This window comes from Oncorhynchus mykiss, chromosome 4 (assembly GCF_013265735.2).
Source record: "Oncorhynchus mykiss isolate Arlee chromosome 4, USDA_OmykA_1.1, whole genome shotgun sequence".
Lineage (NCBI taxonomy): Eukaryota > Metazoa > Chordata > Actinopteri > Salmoniformes > Salmonidae > Oncorhynchus > Oncorhynchus mykiss.
This window is the reverse complement of record NC_048568.1, coordinates 40794780-40818141: the sequence shown is the minus strand read 5'-3', so window position 1 is coordinate 40818141 and position 23362 is coordinate 40794780. Positions and strand designations below refer to the sequence as shown.

General features: G+C 45.5%; 1 protein-coding gene across 4 annotated transcripts in view; it reads right to left on the bottom strand.

Annotated features, from left to right (window-relative positions):
* Positions 1–23362, bottom strand: part of LOC110521111 (kinesin-like protein KIF13B) — an 89837-nt gene that overhangs the window by 50053 nt on the left and 16422 nt on the right. For 3 of the 4 annotated variants that reach the window (XM_036976322.1, XM_036976321.1, XM_036976323.1), the window contains exons 10-23: positions 22232–22366; positions 21424–21536; positions 21099–21210; positions 19357–19569; positions 16518–16628; positions 15842–15976; positions 13967–14097; positions 10251–10337; positions 9510–9697; positions 8442–8694; positions 5727–5889; positions 2367–2513; positions 1502–1651; positions 1241–1345 (exon numbers count right to left, since the gene is read on the bottom strand). In XM_036976322.1, coding sequence (XP_036832217.1) covers positions 1241–1345; positions 1502–1651; positions 2367–2513; positions 5727–5889; positions 8442–8694; positions 9510–9697; positions 10251–10337; positions 13967–14097; positions 15842–15976; positions 16518–16628; positions 19357–19569; positions 21099–21210; positions 21424–21536; positions 22232–22366 — 2043 coding nt within the window. Of the gene's footprint in view, positions 1–1240; positions 1346–1501; positions 1652–2366; positions 2514–5726; positions 5890–8441; positions 8695–9509; positions 9698–10250; positions 10338–13966; positions 14098–15841; positions 15977–16517; positions 16629–19356; positions 19570–21098; positions 21211–21423; positions 21537–22116; positions 22141–22231; positions 22367–23362 lie in introns of those variants that run through there. The other variant, XM_036976324.1, reaches the window with a different exon arrangement.

The following is a 23362-nucleotide window of genomic DNA, read 5'->3' as shown; positions in this document are numbered from 1 at the left end:
TACATATGACATATGACATATTACATATTACATATGACATATTACATTACATATGACATATTACATATGACATATTACATATGACATATTACATATGACATATTACATTACATATGACATATTACATTACATATGACATATTACATTACATATGACATATTACATATTACATATGACATATTACATTACATATTACATATTACATTACATATTACATATTACATTACATATTACATATTACATTACATATTACATTACATATTACATATTACATTACATATTACATATTACATTACATATTACATATTACATTACATATTACATATGACATATTACATTACATATTACATATGACATATTACATTACATATGACATATTACATTACATATGACATATTACATTACATATGACATATTACATATTACATATGACATATTACATTACATATTACATATTACATTACATATTACATATTACACTACATATTACACATTACATATTACATTACATATTACATTACATATTACATATTACATTACATATTACATATTACATTACATATGACATATTACATTACATATTACATATTACATATTACATTACATATGACATATTACATATTACATTACATATTACATATTACATATTACATTACATATTACATTACATATTACATTACATATTACATTACATATTACATTACATATTACATATTACATTACATATTACATTACATATTACATATTACATATTACATTACATATTACATTACATATGACATATTACATTACATATTACATTACATATTACATATTACATTACATATTACATATTACATTACATATGACATATTACATATTACATTACATATTACATATTACATATTACATTACATATGACATATGACATTACATACTACATTACATATGACATATTACATTACATTACTCCATTTTAAATTCTTAGCATCCAAGGATTCACTGGGTGTAACGTGGTGGGAACTGATTTTGGACTATTTACAGGACCTAGTAGCGATCGCTAAATAGAGTCAAAAACTAGACACGCCATCTGTGTTTCAGGACCTGACATTTCAGTGTGTCTGTCTGATGTGCATCTATGTGTTTCAGGACCTGACATTTCAGTGTGTCTGTCTGATGTGCATCTATGTGTTTCAGGACCTGACATTTCAGTGTGTCTGATATCCATCTATGTGTTTCAGGACCTGATGTTGTCTCTTACCACACACTCTATTTTGCGTTCCTGTGTCTCGCCATCTGGACTGGTCTCTCCTTTCTCCAGCCCCTCGCTCCCTCGCCACACCTCCACATGTAGACGCCCTGCAACCTAACAGGAAGACAGACAGACATCTCAGTCAAACACACACACACGGCCGTACCTCTCCCTTCTGGTTGCTGGGTATAGCGTACTGCAGGTACTACAAAGGTAGCGTACTACCTTTGTAGAACACGAACACACACACAGTCACACACACGGCCGTACCTCTCCCTTCTGGTTGATGATGGGTACAGCGTACTGCAGCTTGACGTCGTAGAAGAGACAGGCCAGAAAAACGTTGGCCACTCCTATCAGACTGTGGTTCTCCTGCTCGTCGAAGAACGGGTCGGCACGCTTGAAGTAGGAACGCATTACCTAGACAGAGACCAGGGGAGAGAGAGAGACGGGGGGGGTGAGTTAAGGGGGAGACAGTGGGTAAGGAAAGGGGGAGAGAGAGGGGGACGGTGTGAGGAAAGGGGGAGAGAGAGGGAGACGGTGTGAGGAAAGGGGGAGAGAAAGGGGGAAGGTGTGAGGAAAGGGGGAGAGAGAGGGGGACGGTGTGAGGAAAGGGGGAGAGAGAGTGGGACGGTGTGAGGAAAGGGGGAGAGAGAGGGGAACGGTGTGAGGAAAGGGGGAGAGAGAGGGGAACGGTGTGAGGAAAGGGGGAGAGAGAGGGGGACGGTGTGAGGAAAGGGGGAGAGAGAAAGAAAGACGGTGTGAGGAAAGGGGGAGAGAGAAAGGGAGACGGTGTGAGGAAAGGGGGAGAGAGGGGGAAGGTGTGAGGAAAGGGGGAGAGAGAGGGGGACGGTGTGAGGAAAGGGGGAGAGAGAAAGGGAGACGGTGTGAGGAAAGGGGGAGAGAGAGAGGGGGACGGTGTGAGGAAAGGGGGAGAGAGAAAGGGAGACTGTGAGGAAAGGGGGAGAGAGAAAGGGAGAGTGTGAGGAAAGGGGGAGAGAAAGGGAGACGTGGGTGAGGAGAGGGGGAGACAGTGGGTGAGGAAAGGGGGAGAGAAAGGGGGAGACAGTGGGTGAGGAAAGGGGGAGAGAGATGGAGACGGTGTGAGGAAAGGGGGAGAGAAAGAGGGACTCACAGGGTTGTCTTCATCGTAGTCTTTCCATTCCTGGTACAGTTCTCTCATGTCCACCAGTCTATTCTCCATCTTCTCCAGAGCCCAGATCTGTTTCCCTTTACCCTTACGTCTCACCTGCACCGCGGGCTCACTTAGCACCGCATCACGCTGTGTAGATAGATAGATAGAGATAGAGAGAGGGAAAGAGAAAGAGAAGGAAAGAGCGAGAGAAAGAGAAGGAAAGAGCGAGAGAAAGAGAAGGAAAGAGCGAGAGAAAGAGAAGGAAAGAGCGAGAGAAAGAGAAGGAAAGAGCGAGAGAAAGAGAAGGAAAGAGCGAGAGAAAGAGAAGGAAAGAGCGAGAGAAAGAGAAGGAAAGAGCGAGAGAAAGAGCGAGAGAAAGAGCGAGAGAAAGAGCGAGAGAAAGAGCGAGAGAAAGAGCGAGAGAAAGAGCGAGAGAAAGAGCGAGAGAAAGAGCGAGAGAAAGAGCGAGAGAAAGAGCGAGAGAAAGAGAGAGAGAAAGAGCGAGAGAAAGAGCGAGAGAAAGAGCGAGAGAAAGAGCGAGAGAAAGAGCGAGAGAAAGAGCGAGAGAAAGAGCGAGAGAAAGAGCGAGAGAAAGAGAAGGAAAGAGCGAGAGAAAGAGAAGGAAAGAGCGAGAGAAAGAGAAGGAAAGAGCGAGAGAAAGAGAAGGAAAGAGCGAGAGAAAGAGAAGGAAAGAGCGAGAGAAAGAGAAGGAAAGAGCGAGAGAAAGAGCGAGAGAAAGAGCGAGAGAAAGAGCGAGAGAAAGAGCGAGAGAAAGAGCGAGAGAAAGAGCGAGAGAAAGAGCGAGAGAAAGAGCGAGAGAAAGAGAGAGAGAAAGAGCGAGAGAAAGAGCGAGAGAAAGAGCGAGAGAAAGAGCGAGAGAAAGAGCGAGAGAAAGAGCGAGAGAAAGAGCGAGAGAAAGAGCGAGAGAAAGGGCGAGAGAAAGGGCGAGAGAAAGAGAGAAAGGGCGAGAGAAAGAGAGAAAGGGCGAGAGAGCGAGACAGAGAGAGCGAGAGAAAGAGAAGGAAAGAGCGAGAGAAAGAGAAGGAAAGAGCGAGAGAAAGAGAAGGAAAGAGCGAGAGAAAGAGAAGGAAAGAGCGAGAGAAAGAGAAGGAAAGAGCGAGAGAAAGAGAAGGAAAGAGCGAGAGAAAGAGCGAGAGAAAGAGCGAGAGAAAGAGCGAGAGAAAGAGCGAGAGAAAGAGCGAGAGAAAGAGCGAGAGAAAGAGCGAGAGAAAGAGCGAGAGAAAGAGCGAGAGAAAGAGCGAGAGAAAGAGCGAGAGAAAGAGCGAGAGAAAGAGCGAGAGAAAGAGCGAGAGAAAGAGCGAGAGAAAGAGCGAGAGAAAGGGCGAGAGAAAGGGCGAGAGAAAGAGAGAAAGGGCGAGAGAAAGAGAGAAAGGGCGAGAGAGCGAGACAGAGAGAGCGAGAGAAAGAAAGAGAGCGGAGAAAGGGTTTGTGTGTGTATATACAGTTGAAGTAGGAAGTTTACATACACTTTTTTCAACCACTCCACATATTTCTTGTAAACAAACAATAGTTTTGGCAAGTCGGTTAGGACATCTACTTTGTGCATGACAAGTAATTTTTCCAACAATTGTTCACAGACAGATTATTTCACTGTATCACAATTCCAAGCTTCTGACATTATTTGAGTCAATTGGAGGTGTACCTGTGGCTGTATTTCAAGGCCTTACCATCAAACTCAGTGCCTCTTTGCTTGACATCATGAGAAAATCTAAAGAAATTAGTCTTGTTTTTTTAGACCTCAACAAGTCTGGTTCATCCTTGGGAGCAATTTACAAACACCTGAAGGTACCACTTTAATCTACGCTAGTATAAACACCATGGGACCACGCAGCCGTCATACCGCTCAGGAAGGAGATGCGTTCTGTCTCCTAGAGATGAATGTACTTTGGTGTGAAAAGTGCAAATCAATCCCAGAACAACAGCAAAGGACCTTGTGAAGATGCTGGAGGACACAGGTACAAAAGTATCTATATCCAGAGTAAAACGAGTCCTATCTCGACACAACCTGAAAGGCCGCTCAGCAAGGAAGAAGCCACTGCTCCAACACCGCCATATAAAAGCCAGACCACTGTTTGCAACTGCACATGGGGAGAAAGAACATACTTTTTGGAGAAATGTCCTCTGGTCTGATGAAACAATAATAGAACTGTTTGGCCATAATGACCATTGTTATGTTTGGAGGAAAAAGGGGGAGGCTTGCAAGCCAAAGAACACCATCCCAACCGTGAAGCACGGGGGTGGCAGCATCATGTTGTGGGGGTGCTTTGCTGCAGGAGGGACTGGTGCACTTCACAAAATAGATGGCTTCATGAGGTAGGAAAATTATATGGATATATTGAAGCAACACCTCAAGACATCAGTCAGGAAGTTAAAGCTTGGTCACAAATGGGTCTTCCATTATTCTGACATTTCAAATTCTTAAAATAAAGTGGTGATCCTAAATGACCTAAAACAGATCATTTATACTAGGATTTAATGTCAGGAATTGTGAAAAAGTGAGTTTAAATGTATTTTGCTAAGGTGTATGTAAACTTCTCACTTCAACTGTACATGGTTTAAAAAAAAAACTTATCTTCACCCTTACTCCCACAGGCTCACTCAGCACCGCCTCCCGCTGTCCTGCACCACAGGCTCACTCAGCACCGCCTCCCGCTGTCCTGTACCACAGGCTCACTCAGCACCGCCTCCCGCTGTCCTGCACCACAGGCTCACTCAGCACCGCCTCCCGCTGTCCTGTACCACAGGCTCACTCAGCACCGCCTCCCGCTGTCCTGCACCACAGGCTCACTCAGCACCGCCTCCCGCTGTCCTGTACCACAGGCTCACTCAGCACCGCCTCCCGCTGTCCTGCACCACAGGCTCACTCAGCACCGCCTCCCGCTGTCCTGCACCACAGGCTCACTCAGCACCGCCCCCCGCTGTCCTGCACCACAGGCTCACTCAGCACCGCCCCCCGCTGTCCTGCACCACAGGCTCACTCAGCACCGCCTCCCACTGTCCTGCACCACAGGCTCACTCAACACCGTCGCCCGCTGTCCTGCACCACAGGCTCACTCAGCACCGCCTCCCACTGTCCTGCACCACAGGCTCACTCAGCACCGCCCCCCGCTGTCCTGCACCACAGCACTGCCTAAACTAAACACACATGGCAAGGGGCCAACACCTCACAGGGGCTCAATGTAGACCAGACTTGACAGTGCTGTTTTGGTAGGCACACTGTTTTAAAACATGTGAACACACACACACACCTCCGTGGACAAACATTGACACACACCGTACTGTATGTAAAGCTGATAATGTTATCACGCAGCCACACACACACACACACCCGACACCGACCTTCCTGTTGGCGTCGAGGTTAGCAGCAGGTATTTGCAGTGTGACTAGGTACTCCGTCCTCTTGTTGAGTTCCTCAGCTATGAAGCCTGCCTCCTGCACCAGCAGGTTAGCTCTGACGATCTGCTCCTTCAGTCTACGCAGGCTACGAGTCATCATGGCCTCTCTAAAGCACAGAGAGAGACACAGAGGGTTAGTTACAGGACCAGCAGGTTAGCTCTGACGATCTGCTCCCTCAGTCTACGCAGGCTCCGAGTCATCATGGCCTCTCTAAAGCACAGAGAGAGACACAGAGGGTTAGTTACAGGACTAGCAGGTTAGCTCTGACGATCTGCTCCCTCAGTCTACGCAGGCTACGAGTCATCATGGCCTCTCTAAAGCACAGAGAGAGACACAGAGGGTTAGTTACAGGACTAGCAGGTTAGCTCTGACGATCTCTTCCCTCAGTCTACGAGTCATCATGGCCTCTCTAAAGCACAGAGAGAGACACAGAGGGTTAGTTACAGGACTAGCAGGTTAGCTCTGACGATCTCTTCCCTCAGTCTACGCAGGCTACGAGTCATCATGGCCTCTCTAAAGCACAGAGAGAGATACAGAGGGTTAGTTACAGGACCAGCAGGTTAGCTCTGACGATCTCTTCCCTCAGTCTACGCAGGCTACGAGTCATCATGGCCTCTCTAAAGCACAGAGAGAGACACAGAGGGTTAGTTACAGGACCAGCAGGTTAGCTCTGACGATCTCTTCCCTCAGTCTACGAGTCATCATGGCCTCTCTAAAGCACAGAGAGAGACACAGAGGGTTAGTTACAGGACCAGCAGGTTAGCTCTGACGATCTCTTCCCTCAGTCTACGAGTCATCATGGCCTCTCTACAGGGGGAGGCAGAGAGATAACAGACCGACAGAGAGATAACAGACCGACAGAGAGAGAGACACACAGAGAGACACAGAGAGAGAGAGACAGAGAGAGACAGAGACAGAGAGACAGAGAGAGACAGAGAGACACAGAGAGACACAGAGAGACACAGAGAGACACAGAGAGACACAGAGAGACACAGAGAGAGACAGAGCTTGTTGCCATGATAAAAGGACAAGCAGTAGAGGACAAACAACATTGTAAATACCACCAATATTTATCTATGTATTTATCTTCCCATACTATTCGTACTGTAACTACAATTGAACCTTGCTGTTGACTGTACACAGCTGACATTATGAACTGGCCCTGAATGCTGGTTGGCTGAAAGCCGTGGTATATCAGACCATATATCACAGGTATGACAAAACATGTATTTTTACTGCTCTAATTACGTTGGTAACCAGTTTATACTAACAATAAGGCACCTCTGGGGTTTGTGGTATATTGGCCATATAAACCCATATAAACCCATATAAACCCATATAACCCCCCCCCCCCCCCCCCCCCCCCATGGTCTTATTACTGAAATAGAACACTTGAAATGGCTTTACATCTTTACATTGAAAACCTTTATGAGAGGAGTCATCATCCCTGCCTCTCATCTACACAGAGGAGTCGTCATCCCTGCCTCTCATCTACACAGAGGAGTCGTCATCCCTGCCTCTCATCTACACAGAGGAGTCGTCATCCCTGCCTGCCTCTCATCTACACACAGGAGTCGTCATCCCTGCCTGCCTCATCTACACAGAGGAGTCGTCATCCCTGCCTCTCATCTACACAGAGGAGTCATCATCCCTGCCTCTCATCAACACAGAGGAGTCGTCATCCCTGCCTGCCTCTCATCTACACAGAGGAGTCGTCATCCCTGCCTCTCATCTACACAGAGGAGTCGTCATCCCTGCCTCTCATCAACACAGAAGAGTCGTCATCCCTGCCTGCCTCTCATCTACACAGAGGAGTCGTCATCCCTGCCTGCCTCTCATCTACACAGAGGAGTCGTCATCCCTGCCTGCCTCTCATCTACACAGAGGAGTCGTCATCCCTGCCTGAATCTCATCTACACAGAGGAGTCGTCATCCCTGCCTGCCTCTCATCTACACAGAGGAGTCGTCATCCCTGCCTGCCTCTCATCTACACAGAGGAGTCGTCATCCCTGCCTGCCTCTCATCTACACAGAGGAGTCGTCATCCCTGCCTGCCTCTCATCTACACAGAGGAGTCGTCATCCCTGCCTCTCATCTACACAGAGGAGTCATCATCCCTGCCTCTCATCTACACAGAGGAGTCATCATCCCTGCCTGCCTCTCATCTACACAGAGGAGTCGTCATCCCTGCCTCTCATCTACACAGAGGAGTCGTCATCCCTGCCTCTCATCAACACAGAAGAGTCGTCATCCCTGCCTGCCTCTCATCTACACAGAGGAGTCGTCATCCCTGCCTGCCTCTCATCTACACAGAGGAGTCATCATCCCTGCCTGCCTCTCATCTACACAGAGGAGTCATCATCCCTGCCTGCCTCTCATCTACACAGAGGAGTCATCATCCCTGCCTGCCTCTCATCTACACAGAGGAGTCATCATCCCTGCCTCTCATCTACACAGAGGAGTCATCATCCCTGCCTCTCTGGCATGGAGAAGGACAGGTCAACAGGACAAAACATTGGGAAAAAGTAGTCAGGTACTGATATGATAATGTGGTTAATGAATTAATGAATTGTCTGTGATCCAATGTTTCCAGACAGACAAAGTACCAAGACATACGGGGTCTATTTGGGTTTCAGACTTTGACATCCTGACACCTCACCTGTCCTCGCTCCATCTCCGCATGCGTGTCTGGGCGCAGGGTGATGATGCGATCGATGCTGCTGAGGGACCGGCTGGCTCCAGGTCTGCAGGCCCAGGGCTCGGCAGCAGCAGAGTGTGATTCTCTGCAGGAGGGAGCCGCTTCCTCAGCTGCAGCAGCTCCTGCTCGTACATCTGTCTCTGTCGCTCCAGAGCCGTCCTCTTCTCCTCCTCGTGCTGTCGCTCCAACGTCTGGAGGACAGACTGCATGGGGTCTGAGAGGGAGGGAGGGGGGAGAGCGCGAGGGGGAGGGAGAGCGGGAGGGGGGAGAGCGGGAGGAAAGCGGGGGGGGAGGGAGAGCGGGAGGGGGAGGGAAAGCGGGAGGGAGGGAGAGCGGGAGGGATAGCGGGAGGAAAGCGGGGGAGAGCGGGAGGGAGAGCGGGAGGGCAGGGGGGGAGAGCGGGAGGGGGGGAGAGCGGGAGGGGAGAGCGGGAGGGGAGGAGAGCGTGGGGGGGGAGCAGGGGGGGGGAGAGAACGGGAGGGGGGGGAGAGCAGGAGGGGGGGAGAGCAGGAGGGGAGAGCGGGAGGGGAGGAGAGCGTGGGGGGGGAGCAGGGGGGGGGGAGAGAACGGGAGGGGGGGAGAGCGGGAGGGGGGGAGAGCGGGAGGGGAGAGCGGGAGGGGAGGAGAGCGTGGGGGGAGGAGAGCGTGGGGGGAGGAGAGCGTGGGGGGGGAGCAGGGGGGGGGGAGAGAACGGGAGGGGGGGGAGAGCAGGAGGGGGGGAGAGCAGGAGGGGGGGAGAGCAGGAGGGGGGGAGAGCAGGAGGGGGGGGAGAGCAGGAGGGGGGGAGAGCAGGAGGGGGGAGGAGCAGGAGGGGGGGAGAGCAGGAGGGGGGGAGAGCAGGAGGGGGGGAGAGCAGGAGGGGGGGGGGGGGGGCAGGTGGGGGGAGATTAGTTATGAATGCTGGGAAAAGTGAATGGATCTTTGAAAGCACCAAGTCCTTGAATAGGCTGCTGAGTTGAATAGTGTTTCATTTTGAATGAGACCTCTTCCTCTGTATCCCTCAGAAGATGAGGAGGAAAAGGAACTCACCATCGCTGCCCATGCCCTTCATCATGACCTCTGTCTGGGCGAACTCGTAGCCAAAGCTGACCTCACTGGACACATTGCTGACCGTATCAAAGTCCACTTCCAACTGGTCAGTACTGAGGCAATTCTTCATCACACCACCCGCCTCATCCTCACCCCCCGCATGGGCCAGGTGTCTGGGCAGGTTGATCCTGGGGGGTAGAATGAGGAGAGAGAAAGGGTGAGAGAGAGAGAAAGGGTGAGAGAGAGAGAGAAAGGGTGAGAGAGAGAGAGAGAGGGTGAGAGAGAGAGAAAAAGGGTGAGAGAGAAAGGGTGAGAGAGAGAGAGAAAGGGTGAGAGAGAGAGAGAAAGGGTGAGAGAGAGAAAAAGGGTGAGAGAGAAAGGGTGAGAGAGAGAGAGAAAGGGTGAGAGAGAGAGAAAGGGTGAGAGAGAGAGAGAAAGGGTGAGAGAGAGAGGGTGAGAGAGAGAGAAAGGGTGAGAGAGAGAGAGAAAGGGTAAGTGAGAGAGAGAGAAAGGGTGAGAGAGAGAGAAAGGGTGAGAGAGAGAGAAAGGGTGAGAGAGAGAGAAAGGGTGAGAGAGAGAGAGGGTGAGAGAGAGAGAGAGAGAGAAAGGGTGAGAGAGAGAGAGAGAGTGAGAGAAATCATGAGGTATACATTTCAGACATCAACAGATTAATAACATCTATAGATGTTGTTATTAAACAATACACAGGCAAACCCATCCCCACAGTGTGAACAGGCAGACCTGAAGAAGTGGTTGTTTCCCCACAAGATCCGGTCTCCATGGTGAAGCTGGACTGGGTTGGTGACTGAAGAGCCATTCACACACGTACTGTAGACAGAGAGACCGTATCATCACTGACTACGGCGTTGATACAGAACACTGTGTGTTTCTTTGTACAATGTGTTAACGTCTCAGATGACATTTAACAAGCCACAAATACAGGTGAGAGAGAGAGACTTGTGTACTGTGATGTGTGTGTGTGTGTACCATTACGTTGTGTGTGTACGTTGCATTGTGGTGTGTATGATTACTGTGTGTACTGTGATGTGTGTGTGTGTGTGTGTGTACCATTACGTTGTGTGTGCACTGTGCATTGTGGTGTGTATGATTACTGTGTGTACTGTGTGTGTGTACTGTGTGTGTGTACTGTGTGTGTGTGTGTGTACTGTGTTTTGCGATGTGTGTGTGTGTGTGTGTGTGTATGTTAGGGCCGGGACGATCCCAGTATCACCATACTCATTAGTATGAGGCAAAGAAACAAAACACCAAGCAGATTGAACTCCTTCAGGGAAACAGCCTTAATGTTGGAATCATCCAAAGTAGCATGTAGTTATTTTCCAGGCTATGTTACATATGTTCCATACAGCAGGTTATAGTACCAGGCTATATCACAACATATGTTCCATACAGCAGGTTATAGTACCAGGCTATATCACAACATATGTTCCATACAGCAGGTTATAGTACCAGGCTATATCACAACATGTGTTCCATACAGCAGGTTATAGTACCAGGCTATATCACAACATATGTTCCATACAGCAGGTTTAGTACCAGGCTATATCACAACATATGTTCCATACAGCAGGTTTAGTACCAGGCTATATCACAACATATGTTCCATACAGCAGGTTTAGTACCAGGCTATATCACAACATGTGTTCCATACAGCAGGTTTAGTACCAGGCTATATCACAACATATGTTCCATACAGCAGGTTTAGTACCAGGCTATATCACAACATATGTTCCATACAGCAGGTTTAGTACCAGGCTATATCACAACATATGTTCCATACAGCAGGTTTAGTACCAGGCTATATCACAACATGTGTTCCATACAGCAGGTTTAGTACCAGGCTATATCACAACATGTGTTCCATACAGCAGGTTTAGTACCAGGCTATATCACAACATATGTTCCATACAGCAGGTTTAGTACCAGGCTATATCACAACATATGTTCCATACAGCAGGTTTAGTACCAGGCTATATCACAACATATGTTCCATACAGCAGGTTTAGTACCAGGCTATATCACAACATGTGTTCCATACAGCAGGTTTAGTACCAGGCTATATCACAACATGTGTTCCATACAGCAGGTTATAGTACCAGGCTATATCACAACCTATGTTCCATACAGCAGGTTTAGTACCAGGCAATATCACAACATATGTTCCATACAGCAGGTTTAGTACCAGGCTATATCACAACATATGTTCCATACAGCAGGTTTAGTACCAGGCTATATCACAACATGTGTTCCATACAGCAGGTTTAGTACCAGGCTATATCACAACATATGTTCCATACAGCAGGTTTAGTACCAGGCTATATCACAACATATGTTCCATACAGCAGGTTTAGTACCAGGCTATATCACAACATGTGTTCCATACAGCAGGTTTAGTACCAGGCTATATCACAACATATGTTCCATACAGCAGGTTTAGTGCCAGGCTATATCACAACATATGTTCCATACAGCAGGTTTAGTACCAGGCTATATCACAACATATGTTCCATACAGCAGGTTTAGTACCAGGCTATATCACAACATATGTTCCATACAGCAGGTTTAGTACCAGGCTATATCACAACATATGTTACATACAGCAGGTTTAGTACCAGGCTATATCACAACATGTGTTCCATACATACATACTATAATTATAGACTGGTATCATCACAGTCCTAGTAAGTACTATAATTATAGACTGGTATCATCACATCCCTAGTAAGTACTATAATTATAGACTGGTATCATCACAGCCCTAGTAAGTACTATAATTATAGACTGGTATCATCACAGCCCTAGTAAGTACTATAATTATAGACTGGTATCACAGTCCTAGTAAGTACTATAATTATAGACTGGTATCATCACAGTCCTAGTAAGTACTATAATTATAGACTGGTATCATCACAGTCCTAGTAAGTACTATAATTATAGACTGGTATCATCACAGTCCTAGTAAGTACTATAATTATAGACTGGTATCATCACATCCCTAGTAAGTACTATAATTATAGACTGGTATCATCACAGCCCTAGTAAGTACTATAATTATAGACTGGTATCATCACAGTCCTAGTAAGTACTATAATTATAGACTGGTATCATCACATCCCTAGTAAGTACTATAATTATAGACTGGTATCATCACAGCCCTAGTAAGTACTATAATTATAGACTGGTATCACAGTCCTAGTAAGTACTATAATTATAGACTGGTATCATCACAGTCCTAGTAAGTACTATAATTATAGACTGGTATCATCACAGTCCTAGTAAGTACTATAATTATAGACTGGTATCATCACAGCCCTAGTAAGTACTATAATTATAGACTGGTATCATCACATCCCTAGTAAGTACTATAATTATAGACTGGTATCATCACAGTCCTAGTAAGTACTATAATTATAGACTGGTATCACAGTCCTAGTAAGTACTATAATTATAGACTGGTATCATCACAGCCCTAGTAAGTACTATAATTATAGACTGGTATATATCTAGTATAGACTGGGTGGTTCTAGTCCTGAATGCTGATTGGCTGACAGTAATGAATTATCTAGTATTATAGACTGGTATCTGATTGGCTGACAGTAATGATGTATCTAGTATTATAGACTGGGTGGTTCTAGTCCTGGACGCTGATTGGCTGACAGTAATGATGTATCTCGTATTATAGACTGGGTGGTTCTAGTCCTGAATGCTGATTGGCTGACAGTACTATAACAGTAATGATGTATCTCGTATTATAGACTGGGTGGTTCTAGTATTATAGACTGGGTGGTTCTAGTCCTGAACGCTGATTGGCTGACAGTAATGATGTATCTAGTATTATAGACTGGGTGGTTCTAGTCCTGGACGCTGATTGGCTGACAGTAATGATATATCTAGTATTATAGACTGGGTGGTTCTAGTCCTGAATGCTGATTGGCTGACAGTAATGATGTATCTAGTATTATAGACTGGGTGGTTCTAGTCCTGGACGCTGATTGGCTGACAGTAATGATGTATCTAGTATTATAGACTGGGTGGTTCTAGTCCTGAATGCTGATTGGCTGACAGTAATGATATATCTAGTATTATAGGCTGGTATCACCACAGCCCTAGTAAATACTATAATTATAGACTGTTATCTGATTGGCTGACAGTAATGATATATCTAGTATTATAGGCTGGTATCACCACAGCCCTGGTAAGTACTATAATTATAGACTGGTATCTGATTGGCTGACAGTAATGATATATCTAGTATTATAGGCTGGTATCACCACAGCCCTAGTAAATACTATAATTATAGACTGGTATCTGATTGGCTGACAGTTATGATATATCTAGTATTAGAGACTGGGTGGTTCTCGTCCTGATGGCTAATTGGCTGACAGTAATGATATATATAGTATTAGAGACTGGTATCACCACAGCCTTAGTGAACGTACCGAGAGCTGCGGTGTGGTGTGAGCACCACTCCAGTCTCAGCGGTGATGTTGATGACACAGTGTTCAGGGTGGATGGCCATACCACACAGCTGAATGTCCTGAGAGTCAGCTGAGCCAACACGCGTGTGCTCCTACACACAGGACAGAGGCATGATAGAGATGACATACTGTACTCATCAAAAGTTGGGACACTCCTGCTCATTCAAGGGTTTTTATTGATTTATTTTTTACTATTGTCTACATTGAAGAATAATAGTGAAGACAACACCATGAAATAACACATATGGAATCATGAGGTAACTCCCAAAAAAATGTTAAATAAAAAATAAAAAAAAAGAGTTAAACAAATCTAAATATATTTTATATTTGAGATTCTTCAAAGTAGCCACCCTTTGCCTTGAAGACAGCTTTGCACACTTGGCATTCTCTCAACCAGCTTCATGAGGTAGTCACCTGGAATGCATTTCAATTAACAGGTGTGCCTTATTAAAAGTTAATTTACGTTTGAGCCAATCAGTTGTGTTGTGACAAGGTTGGGGTGGCATACAGAAGATATCCCTATTTGGTAAAAGACCAAGTCCATATTATGGCAAGAACATTTCAAATAAGCAAAGAGAAACGATAGTCCATCATTACTTTAAGAAGTTCAGTCAATCCGGAAAATGTCAAGAACTTTCAAAGTTTCTTCAAGTGTAGACACAAAAACCATCAAGCGCTATGATGAAACTGTCTCTCATGAGGACCGCCACAGGAAAGGAAGACCCAGAGTTACCTCTGCTGCAGAGGATACGTTTATTAGAGTTAACTGCACCTCAGATTGCAGCCCAAATAAAAAGTAACAGACACGTCTCAACATCAACTGTTCAGAGGAGACTGTGTGAATCAGGCCTTCATGGTCTAATTGCTGCAAATAAACCACTACTAAAAGAACACCAATAAGAAGAAGGGAGTTGGTTGGGCCAAGACACACGATTAATGGACTTTAGACCGGTGGAAATCTGTCCTTTGGTCTGGAGTCCAAATTTGAGATTTTTGGTTCCAACCGTTGTCTTTGTGAGACGCAGTGTAGGTGAAAAGATGATCTCTGCATGTGTGGTTCCCACCGGGAAGCATGGAGGAGGTGGTGTGACGGTGCTTTGCTGGCGACACTGTCAGTGATTCATTTAGAATTCCTTTGCACACTTAACCAGCATGGCTACCACAGCATTCTGCAGCGATACACCATCCCATCTGGTTTGCGCTTAGTGGGACTATCATTTGTTTTTCAACAGGAGAATGACTCAAAACACACCTCCAGGCTGTGTAAGAGCTATTTGACCAAGAAGAGTGATGGCGTGCTTCATCAGATGACCTGGCCTCCACAATCACCCGACCACAACCCAATTGAGATGGTTTAGGATGAGTTGGACCGCAGAGTGAAAGAAAAGCAGCCAACAAGTGCTCAGCATATGCGGGAGCTCCTTCAAGATTGTTGGAAAAGCTTTCCTCAGGAAGCTCATTTGAGATAATGCCAAGATTGTGCAAAGCTGTCATCAAGGCAAAGGGTGGAAACTTTAAAGAATTTCAAATATAAAATATGCTTTGATTTGTTTAACACTTTTTTGGTTACTACATGATTCCATATGTGTTATTTAATAGTTTTGATGTCTTCACTACTTTTCTACAATGAAAATTCCTGGAATGACTATGTGTGTCCAAACCTTTTGACTGATACTGTATGTCAAAATAGACATGATATTATCCAACCAAGCCTACATACTAGACAGAAACAGGGGACTCAAATCAGAGTCAGGTCCTCAATCTCTTGATAAAGAATGACATGGAGATCTAGAAGTCTATAAGATCGTGGATTGGATGTTAAATTGCTGGCCGTACCTTTAGATAGTAAACCAGCAGCTCATTGAGTGCAGGGTCGGCGTTGAGGTTGACAAGGAAACACTTGTCGTCTACCACTCTGATGCCAGACGACTGGAGAGAGATACCTAGAGATTCCAACTGTTTCTGTCGCTCCTAGAGGACAACATAGAATATAGATGACTGGAGAGAGATACCTAGAGACTCCAACTGTTTCTGTCGCTCCTAGAGGACAACATAGAAGATAGATGACTGGAGAGAGACACCTATAGATTCCAACTGTTTCTGTCGCTCCTAGAGGACAAAACTCTGACATTAACAATATATGTACATATGTAAGTACGTTCTGTTGTGTGTCCGTACCCGAGTGACAGCCTCAGTCTTTCCGAATTTCAGCTCCCAGGTGTGTGCGTGTGTTTTCTTGGTTTTACTATCCTTGTGGGGACCAGACGTCCACACAAGGATAGTAAAAACAAGGAAAGCTCAGACATGTGGGGTCCCCACAAGGAAAAATACTATTTTAGGCTTTAGGGGGTTAGGAAAATAGGATTTTAAATGGGTATCAATTGTTTGGTCCACACAAGTATAGTAAAACAAGCGTCTGTGTGTGTGTGTGTGTGTGTGTGTGTGTGTGTGTGTGTGTGTGTGTGTGTGTGTGTGTGTGTGTGTGTGTGTGTGTGTGTGTGTGTGTGGCTACCTGAGCCACTGCCTCAGTCTTCCGTAGTTTCTGTTCCCAGGTAACTGTCATCTCCTGAATCAGTTTCTCGGACTCCTCCAGCCTCTCCTTCAAATCTGGAGCCTTCATAGACTGACAGGGAGGAGACAAACAAACAGCCATTATAAAAGACACACAAACAAAACCATTAAATCCACAATCTGGAGTTTGTGTTTCAAACCAACATCAGCCCGGCTGAGGGGGGCAGTAAAATCCTTACCACTCATTCAACCACAGCAACAAGTCATTCCACCACAGCAACAAGTTACTCCAGCACAGCAACAAGTCATTCCACCACATCAACAAGTCATTCCACCACATCAACAAGTCATTCCACCACATCAACAAGTCATTCCACCACATCAACAAGTCATTCCACCACATCAACAAGTCATTCCACCACAGCAACAAGTCATTCAAGCAACAAGTCATTCCACCACATCAACAAGTCATTCCACCACATCAACAAGTCATTCCACCACATCAACAAGTCATTCCACCACATCAACAAGTCATTCCACCACAGCAACAAGTCATTCAAGCAACAAGTCATTCCACCACAGCAACAAGTCATTCCACCACATCAGCAAGTCATTCCACCACATCAACAAGTCATTCCACCACATCAACAAGTCATTCAAGCAACAAGTCATTCCACCACAGCAACAAGTCATTCCACCACATCAACAAGTCATTCCACCACATCAACAAGTCATTCCAGCACAGCAACAAGTCATTCAAGCAACAAGTCATTCCACCACATCAACAAGTCATTCCACCACATCAACAAGTAATTCAAGCAACAAGTCATTCCACCACATCAACAAGTCATTCCACCACATCAACAAGTCATTCCACCACATCAACAAGTCATTCCACCACAGCAACAAGTCATTCCACCACATCAACAAGTCATTCCACCACATCAACAAGTCATTCCACCACAGCAACAAGTCATTCCACCACATCAACAAGTCATTCCACCACAGCAACAAGTCATTCCACCACAGCAACAAGTCATTCAAGCAACAAGTCATTCCACCACATCAACAAGTCATTCCACCACATCAACAAGTCATTCCACCACATCAACAAGTCATTCCACCACATCAACAAGTCATTCAAGCAACAAGTAATTCCACCACAGCAACAAGTCATTCCACCACATCAACAAGTCATTCAAGCAACAAGTCATTCCACCACATCAACAAGTCATTCCACCACATCAGCAAGTCATTCCACCACAGCAACAAGTCATTCCACCACAGCAACAAGTCATTCCACCACATCAACAAGTCATTCCACCACATCAACAAGTCATTCCACCACAGCAACAAGTCATTCCACCACATCAACAAGTCATTCAAGCAACAAGTCATTCCACCACAGCAACAAGTCATTCCACCACATCAACAAGTCATTCAAGCAACAAGTCATTCCACCACAGAAACAAGTCATTCCACCACATCAACAAGTCATTCCACCACAGAAACAAGTCATTCCACCACAGAAACAAGTCATTCAAGCAACAAGTCATTCCACCACAGCAACAAGTCATTCCACCACATCAACAAGTCATTCAAGCAACAAGTCATTCCACCACAGAAACAAGTCATTCCACCACATCAACAAGTCATTCCACCACAGAAACAAGTCATTCCACCACAGAAACAAGTCATTCCACCACAGAAACAAGTCATTCCACCACAGCAACAAGTCATTCCACCACATCAACAAGTCATTCAAGCAACAAGTCATTCCACCACATCAACAAGTCATTCCACCACATCAACAAGTCATTCCACCACAGCAACAAGTCATTCCACCACATCAACAAGTCATTCAAGCAACAAGTCATTCCACCACAGCAACAAGTCATTCCACCACATCAACAAGTCATTCAAGCAACAAGTCATTCCACCACATCAACAAGTCATTCCACCACATCAGCAAGTCATTCCACCACAGCAACAAGTCATTCCACCACATCAACAAGTCATTCCACCACATCAACAAGTCATTCCACCACAGCAACAAGTCATTCCACCACATCAACAAGTCATTCAAGCAACAAGTCATTCCACCACAGCAACAAGTCATTCCACCACATCAACAAGTCATTCAAGCAACAAGTCATTCCACCACAGAAACAAGTCATTCCACCACATCAACAAGTCATTCCACCACAGCAACAAGTCATTCCACCACATCAACAAGTCATTCAAGCAACAAGTCATTCCACCACAGCAACAAGTCATTCCACCACATCAACAAGTCATTCAAGCAACAAGTCATTCCACCACAGAAACAAGTCATTCCACCACAGAAACAAGTCATTCCACCACAGAAACAAGTCATTCCACCACATCAACAAGTCATTCCACCACAGCAACAAGTCATTCCACCACATCAACAAGTCATTCCACCACATCAACAAGTCATTCCACCACATCAACAAGTCATTCCACCACATCAACAAGTCATTCCACCACAGCAACAAGTCATTCCACCACATCAACAAGTCATTCCACCACAGCAACAAGTCATTCAAGCAACAAGTCATTCCACCACAGCAACAAGTCATTCCACCACATCAACAAGTCATTCAAGCAACAAGTCATTCCACCACATCAACAAGTCATTCCACCACATCAACAAGTCATTCCACCACATCAACAAGTCAGAGAGTTGGTGATGCCTGTTATATTATATAATAACCGTTCAGTACCTCAGTGAGTCAGTGATGCCTGTTATATTATATAATAACTGTTCAGTACATCAGTGAGTCAGTGATGCCTGTTATATAATAACTGTTCAGTACCTCAGCCTCAGTGAGCTGGTCTCGTAGTTTCTCCACCTCCTCCCGTAGCTCTCTGATGATGCGTGCGTTGGGGTCTTCGTTGACGACGGCGTGGTTGACGATGCTCTTAGCCCGGTCAGCGTAGCGCAGCGTGGCCAACGTCTCGTCATAGTTATCAGCTGCTGGACTCACCGTGGCCACCATGGCTGTCCTACTGTTACCACCCAGACTGTCCTGGAGAGAGGAGAGAGGGAGAGGTTAGTCTGTCCTGGAGAGAGGAGAGAGGGAGAGGTTAGTCTGTCCTGGAGAGAGGAGAGAGGGAGAGGTTAGTCTGTTCCTGGAGAGAGGGAGAGGTTAGTCTGTTAGAAAGGTCAGACTGTCCTGGAGAGAGGAGAGAGGGAGAGGTTAGTCTGTTAGAAAAGTCAGTCTGTCCTGGAGATAGGGAGAGGCTACTCTGTTAGAAAAGTCAGTCTGTCCTGGAGAGAGGGAGAGGTTAGTCTGTTAGAAAGGTCAGACTGTCCTGGAGAGAGGAGAGAGGGAGAGGTTAGTCTGTTAGAAAAGTCAGTCTGTCCTGGAGAGAGGGAGAGGTTACTCTGTTAGAAAAGTCAGTCTGTCCTGGAGAGAGGGAGAGGTTAGTCTGTTAGAAAAGTCAGACTGTCCTGGAGAGAGGAGAGAGGGAGAGGTTAGTCTGTTAGAAAAGTCAGACTGTCCTGGAGAGAGGAGAGAGGTTAGTCTGTTAGAAAAGTCAGACTGTTACTACCCAGACTGTCCTGTAGAGGAAGAGTCCACTAAGCAAGCTTGTCCTGGGGCTCTATTCACAAAACACAAACAGACCCCACGGAGCCCCAGGACAGCAACACAATCAGACCCAACCAAATTATGAGTAAACAAAAAGATAATTATTTCCAATGTGTCAAGTAATTAACAAAAAAACAGAGCAAACTAGAATGCTATTTGGCTCTAAACAGAGAGTACACAGTGGCAGAATACCTGACCACTGTGACTCACCCAAAATAACGGAAAGCTTTGACTATGTACAGACTCAGTGAGCATAGCCTTGCTATTGAGAAAGGCCGCTGAAGGCAGTCATGGCTCTCAAGAGAAGACAGGCTATGTGTTCACTGCCCACAAAATGAGGTGGAAACTGAGCTGCACTTCCTAACCTCCTGTCAAATGTATGACCATATTAGAGAGACATATTTCCCTCAGATTACACAGATACACAAACTATTCGAAAACAAATCCTATTTTGATAAACTCTCATATCTACTGGGTGAAATACCACAGTGTGCCATCCTGGATGGCAGCAGCAAGATTTGTGACCAACGCTCTCACCCAACGCTCTCGCCCAACGCTCTCACCACTAGGCTACCTGCCGCCCCACTTTGTAAGTGTAATGTTTACTGTTAATTTTTGTTTTGTTTATTTCACTTTTGTTTATTATCTACTTCACTTGCTTTGGCAATGTTAGCATATGTTTCCCATTCCAATAAAGCCCCTTAAATTGAAATAAAATTGAATAAAAGAGGAGAGAGACATTACTCTGTTAGAAAAGACCGACTATTACCACCCGGACTGTCCTGTAGAGGGAGGAGAGAGAGGAGGAATGTGAGCTCTGAATGAGAGGACTTACCCCAAGAGACTGCTTTACCACATATACAGTGTGGCAGGAGAGACGAGGCAACACTGTTACAGTTGCAGAATGTTGAACGATAATAACCCATGGTAATAACCCATGGTCATGGTAATATGGCTCAGCGTACCTTGAGTAGCCAGGTGAGAACTGAGTCTCTGTAGGGAACAAACTTGGTCTTGTTCTTCCCGGCTCCTTGGTCTGCCAGCGCTGAGATCACCAGGCCCAGCGTGCTCAGAGACCTGACCCACAGTGATTTATATAACGTAAAAGATGTAACAAAGTGTGTCACATTTTCAGAGACATCGAGAGACCGTGTACAAAGTCTATAATAAAAAAGGGGGGGAAGAGGGAGGGAGGGGGGGAGAGAATGAAAAGGGGGTAAAGAGAGGGAAAGAGAGGGGGGGAGAGAGGGAAAGAGAGGGGGGAGAGAATGAGAGTGAGATGTAACCTACTTGTTGATGTTGCTCCCCTCCTTCATTCTCTCTCCAGTAGCTCCAGTCTTAGCAGCTCTCTCACTGCCAGCCAGATCCACCAGACTCAGCTTACTGACCTTCTCCCCACTGGTCTACAACAACAACAACAACAACAACAACATGGGGTTATATAGAGCAATATGAAAGACTAGTTTGTTAGCAACACACATAGCAACACACATAGCAACACACATAGCAACAGCTGGAGGAAATGAATATCAACATATTAAAAGTAAAGCCTTGAGTGATTTGATGTTGTCATCACATGATGTACTCAGAAAACCAAAGTTTTCTTGGCAAGATGCTGGATTGGCAAGATGCTGGATTAGAATGAGGTGATGCTGGATTAGAATGTGGTGATGCTGGATTAGAATGAGGTGATGCTGGATTAGAATGTGTTGAATGTAATTTGTAAAGAAACTATTTATCCTGTCCTACCCCAGAACCCAGGTCCATGATAGTGCGTGTTGGTATTAACCCAGAACCCAGGTCCATGATAGTGTGTGTTGGTATTAACCCAGAACCCAGGTCCATTAGAGTGTGTGTTGGACCTACCCCAGAACCCAGGTCCATTAGAGTATGTGTTGGTATTACCCCAGAACCCAGGTCCATTAGAGTGTGTGTTGGACCTACCCCAGAACCCAGGTCCATTAGAGTGTGTGTTGGACCTACCCCGGAACCCAGGTCCATTAGAGTGTGTGTTGGACCTACCCCAGAACCCAGGTCCATTAGAGTGTGTTGGACCTACCCCAGAACCCAGGTCCATTAGAGTGTGTGTTGGACCTACCCCGGAACCCAGGTCCATTAGAGTGTGTGTGAGGATGATGTTGAAGACGGCGTGGGACCTGCTGCTCTCCTCGTTCATATTGGTGGCTGCTACTGTACGAGACTTGTTACCCTCTGACATCAGACACTCTATGTCCTGTAGAGAGAGAGACATGGAGGGAGGGAGAGAGACCGAGAGAGAGAGAGAGAGACATGGAGGGAGGGAGAGACCGAGAGAGAGAGAGAGAGACAGAGGGAGAGACAGAGGGAGAGACAGAGGGAGATTTTATTATAGACCGGGGGAGAGAGAATTTATTGAAATATGGAAAGAGGAACTCAGAAATGTGTTGCATTTGCCCCATACAAAACACTTGCATTCAGGACAATTTACTTTAGTGGCTTGTTGCAAAAAGGATGAATGTTCTGGAATACTTTGTTATTGTGTACAGGCTGCCATCTTTTCACTCTGTCATGTAAAGGTTAGTGTTGTGGAGTAACTACAGAACTACAGCCTAAAGTCCTCTCCTATCACAGCCATTCAACTCTGACTGTTCTAACGTCACTGGGTGTGTTGATACACCATCCAAAGTGGAATGAATAACTTCACCATGCTCAAAGGGATATTACATGGAGTTTGTTTTGTTTTTTACCCAACTACCAATAGGCACGCACGCACACACACACACAATAACATACACACTATCCACACACTTAGACATGGATTTAGTACTGTAGATATGTGGTAGTGGTGGAGGAGGGGACTGAGGGCACACAGTGTGTTGTGAAATATGTGAATGTGTTGTAATGTTTTTTAAAATTGGTATAAACTGCCTTAATTTTGCTGGACGCCAGGATCCATAATAAACATTAATAGGTGCTCTTCTTTGCGAGGAATTGGAAAACCTCCCTGGTCTTTGTGGTTGAATCTATGTTTTGAAATTCACTGCTCAACTGAGGGACTTTACAGATAATTGTAGGTGTGGGGGTACAGAGATGAGGTAGTCATTCAAAAACCATGTTAAACACTATTACTGCACCTTGCAACTTATTATGTGACTTGTTAAGCAAATGTTTACTCCTGAACTTATTTAGGCTTGCCATAACAAAAAAGGGGTTTGACTACTTATTGACTCAATATTTCTGCTTTATATTT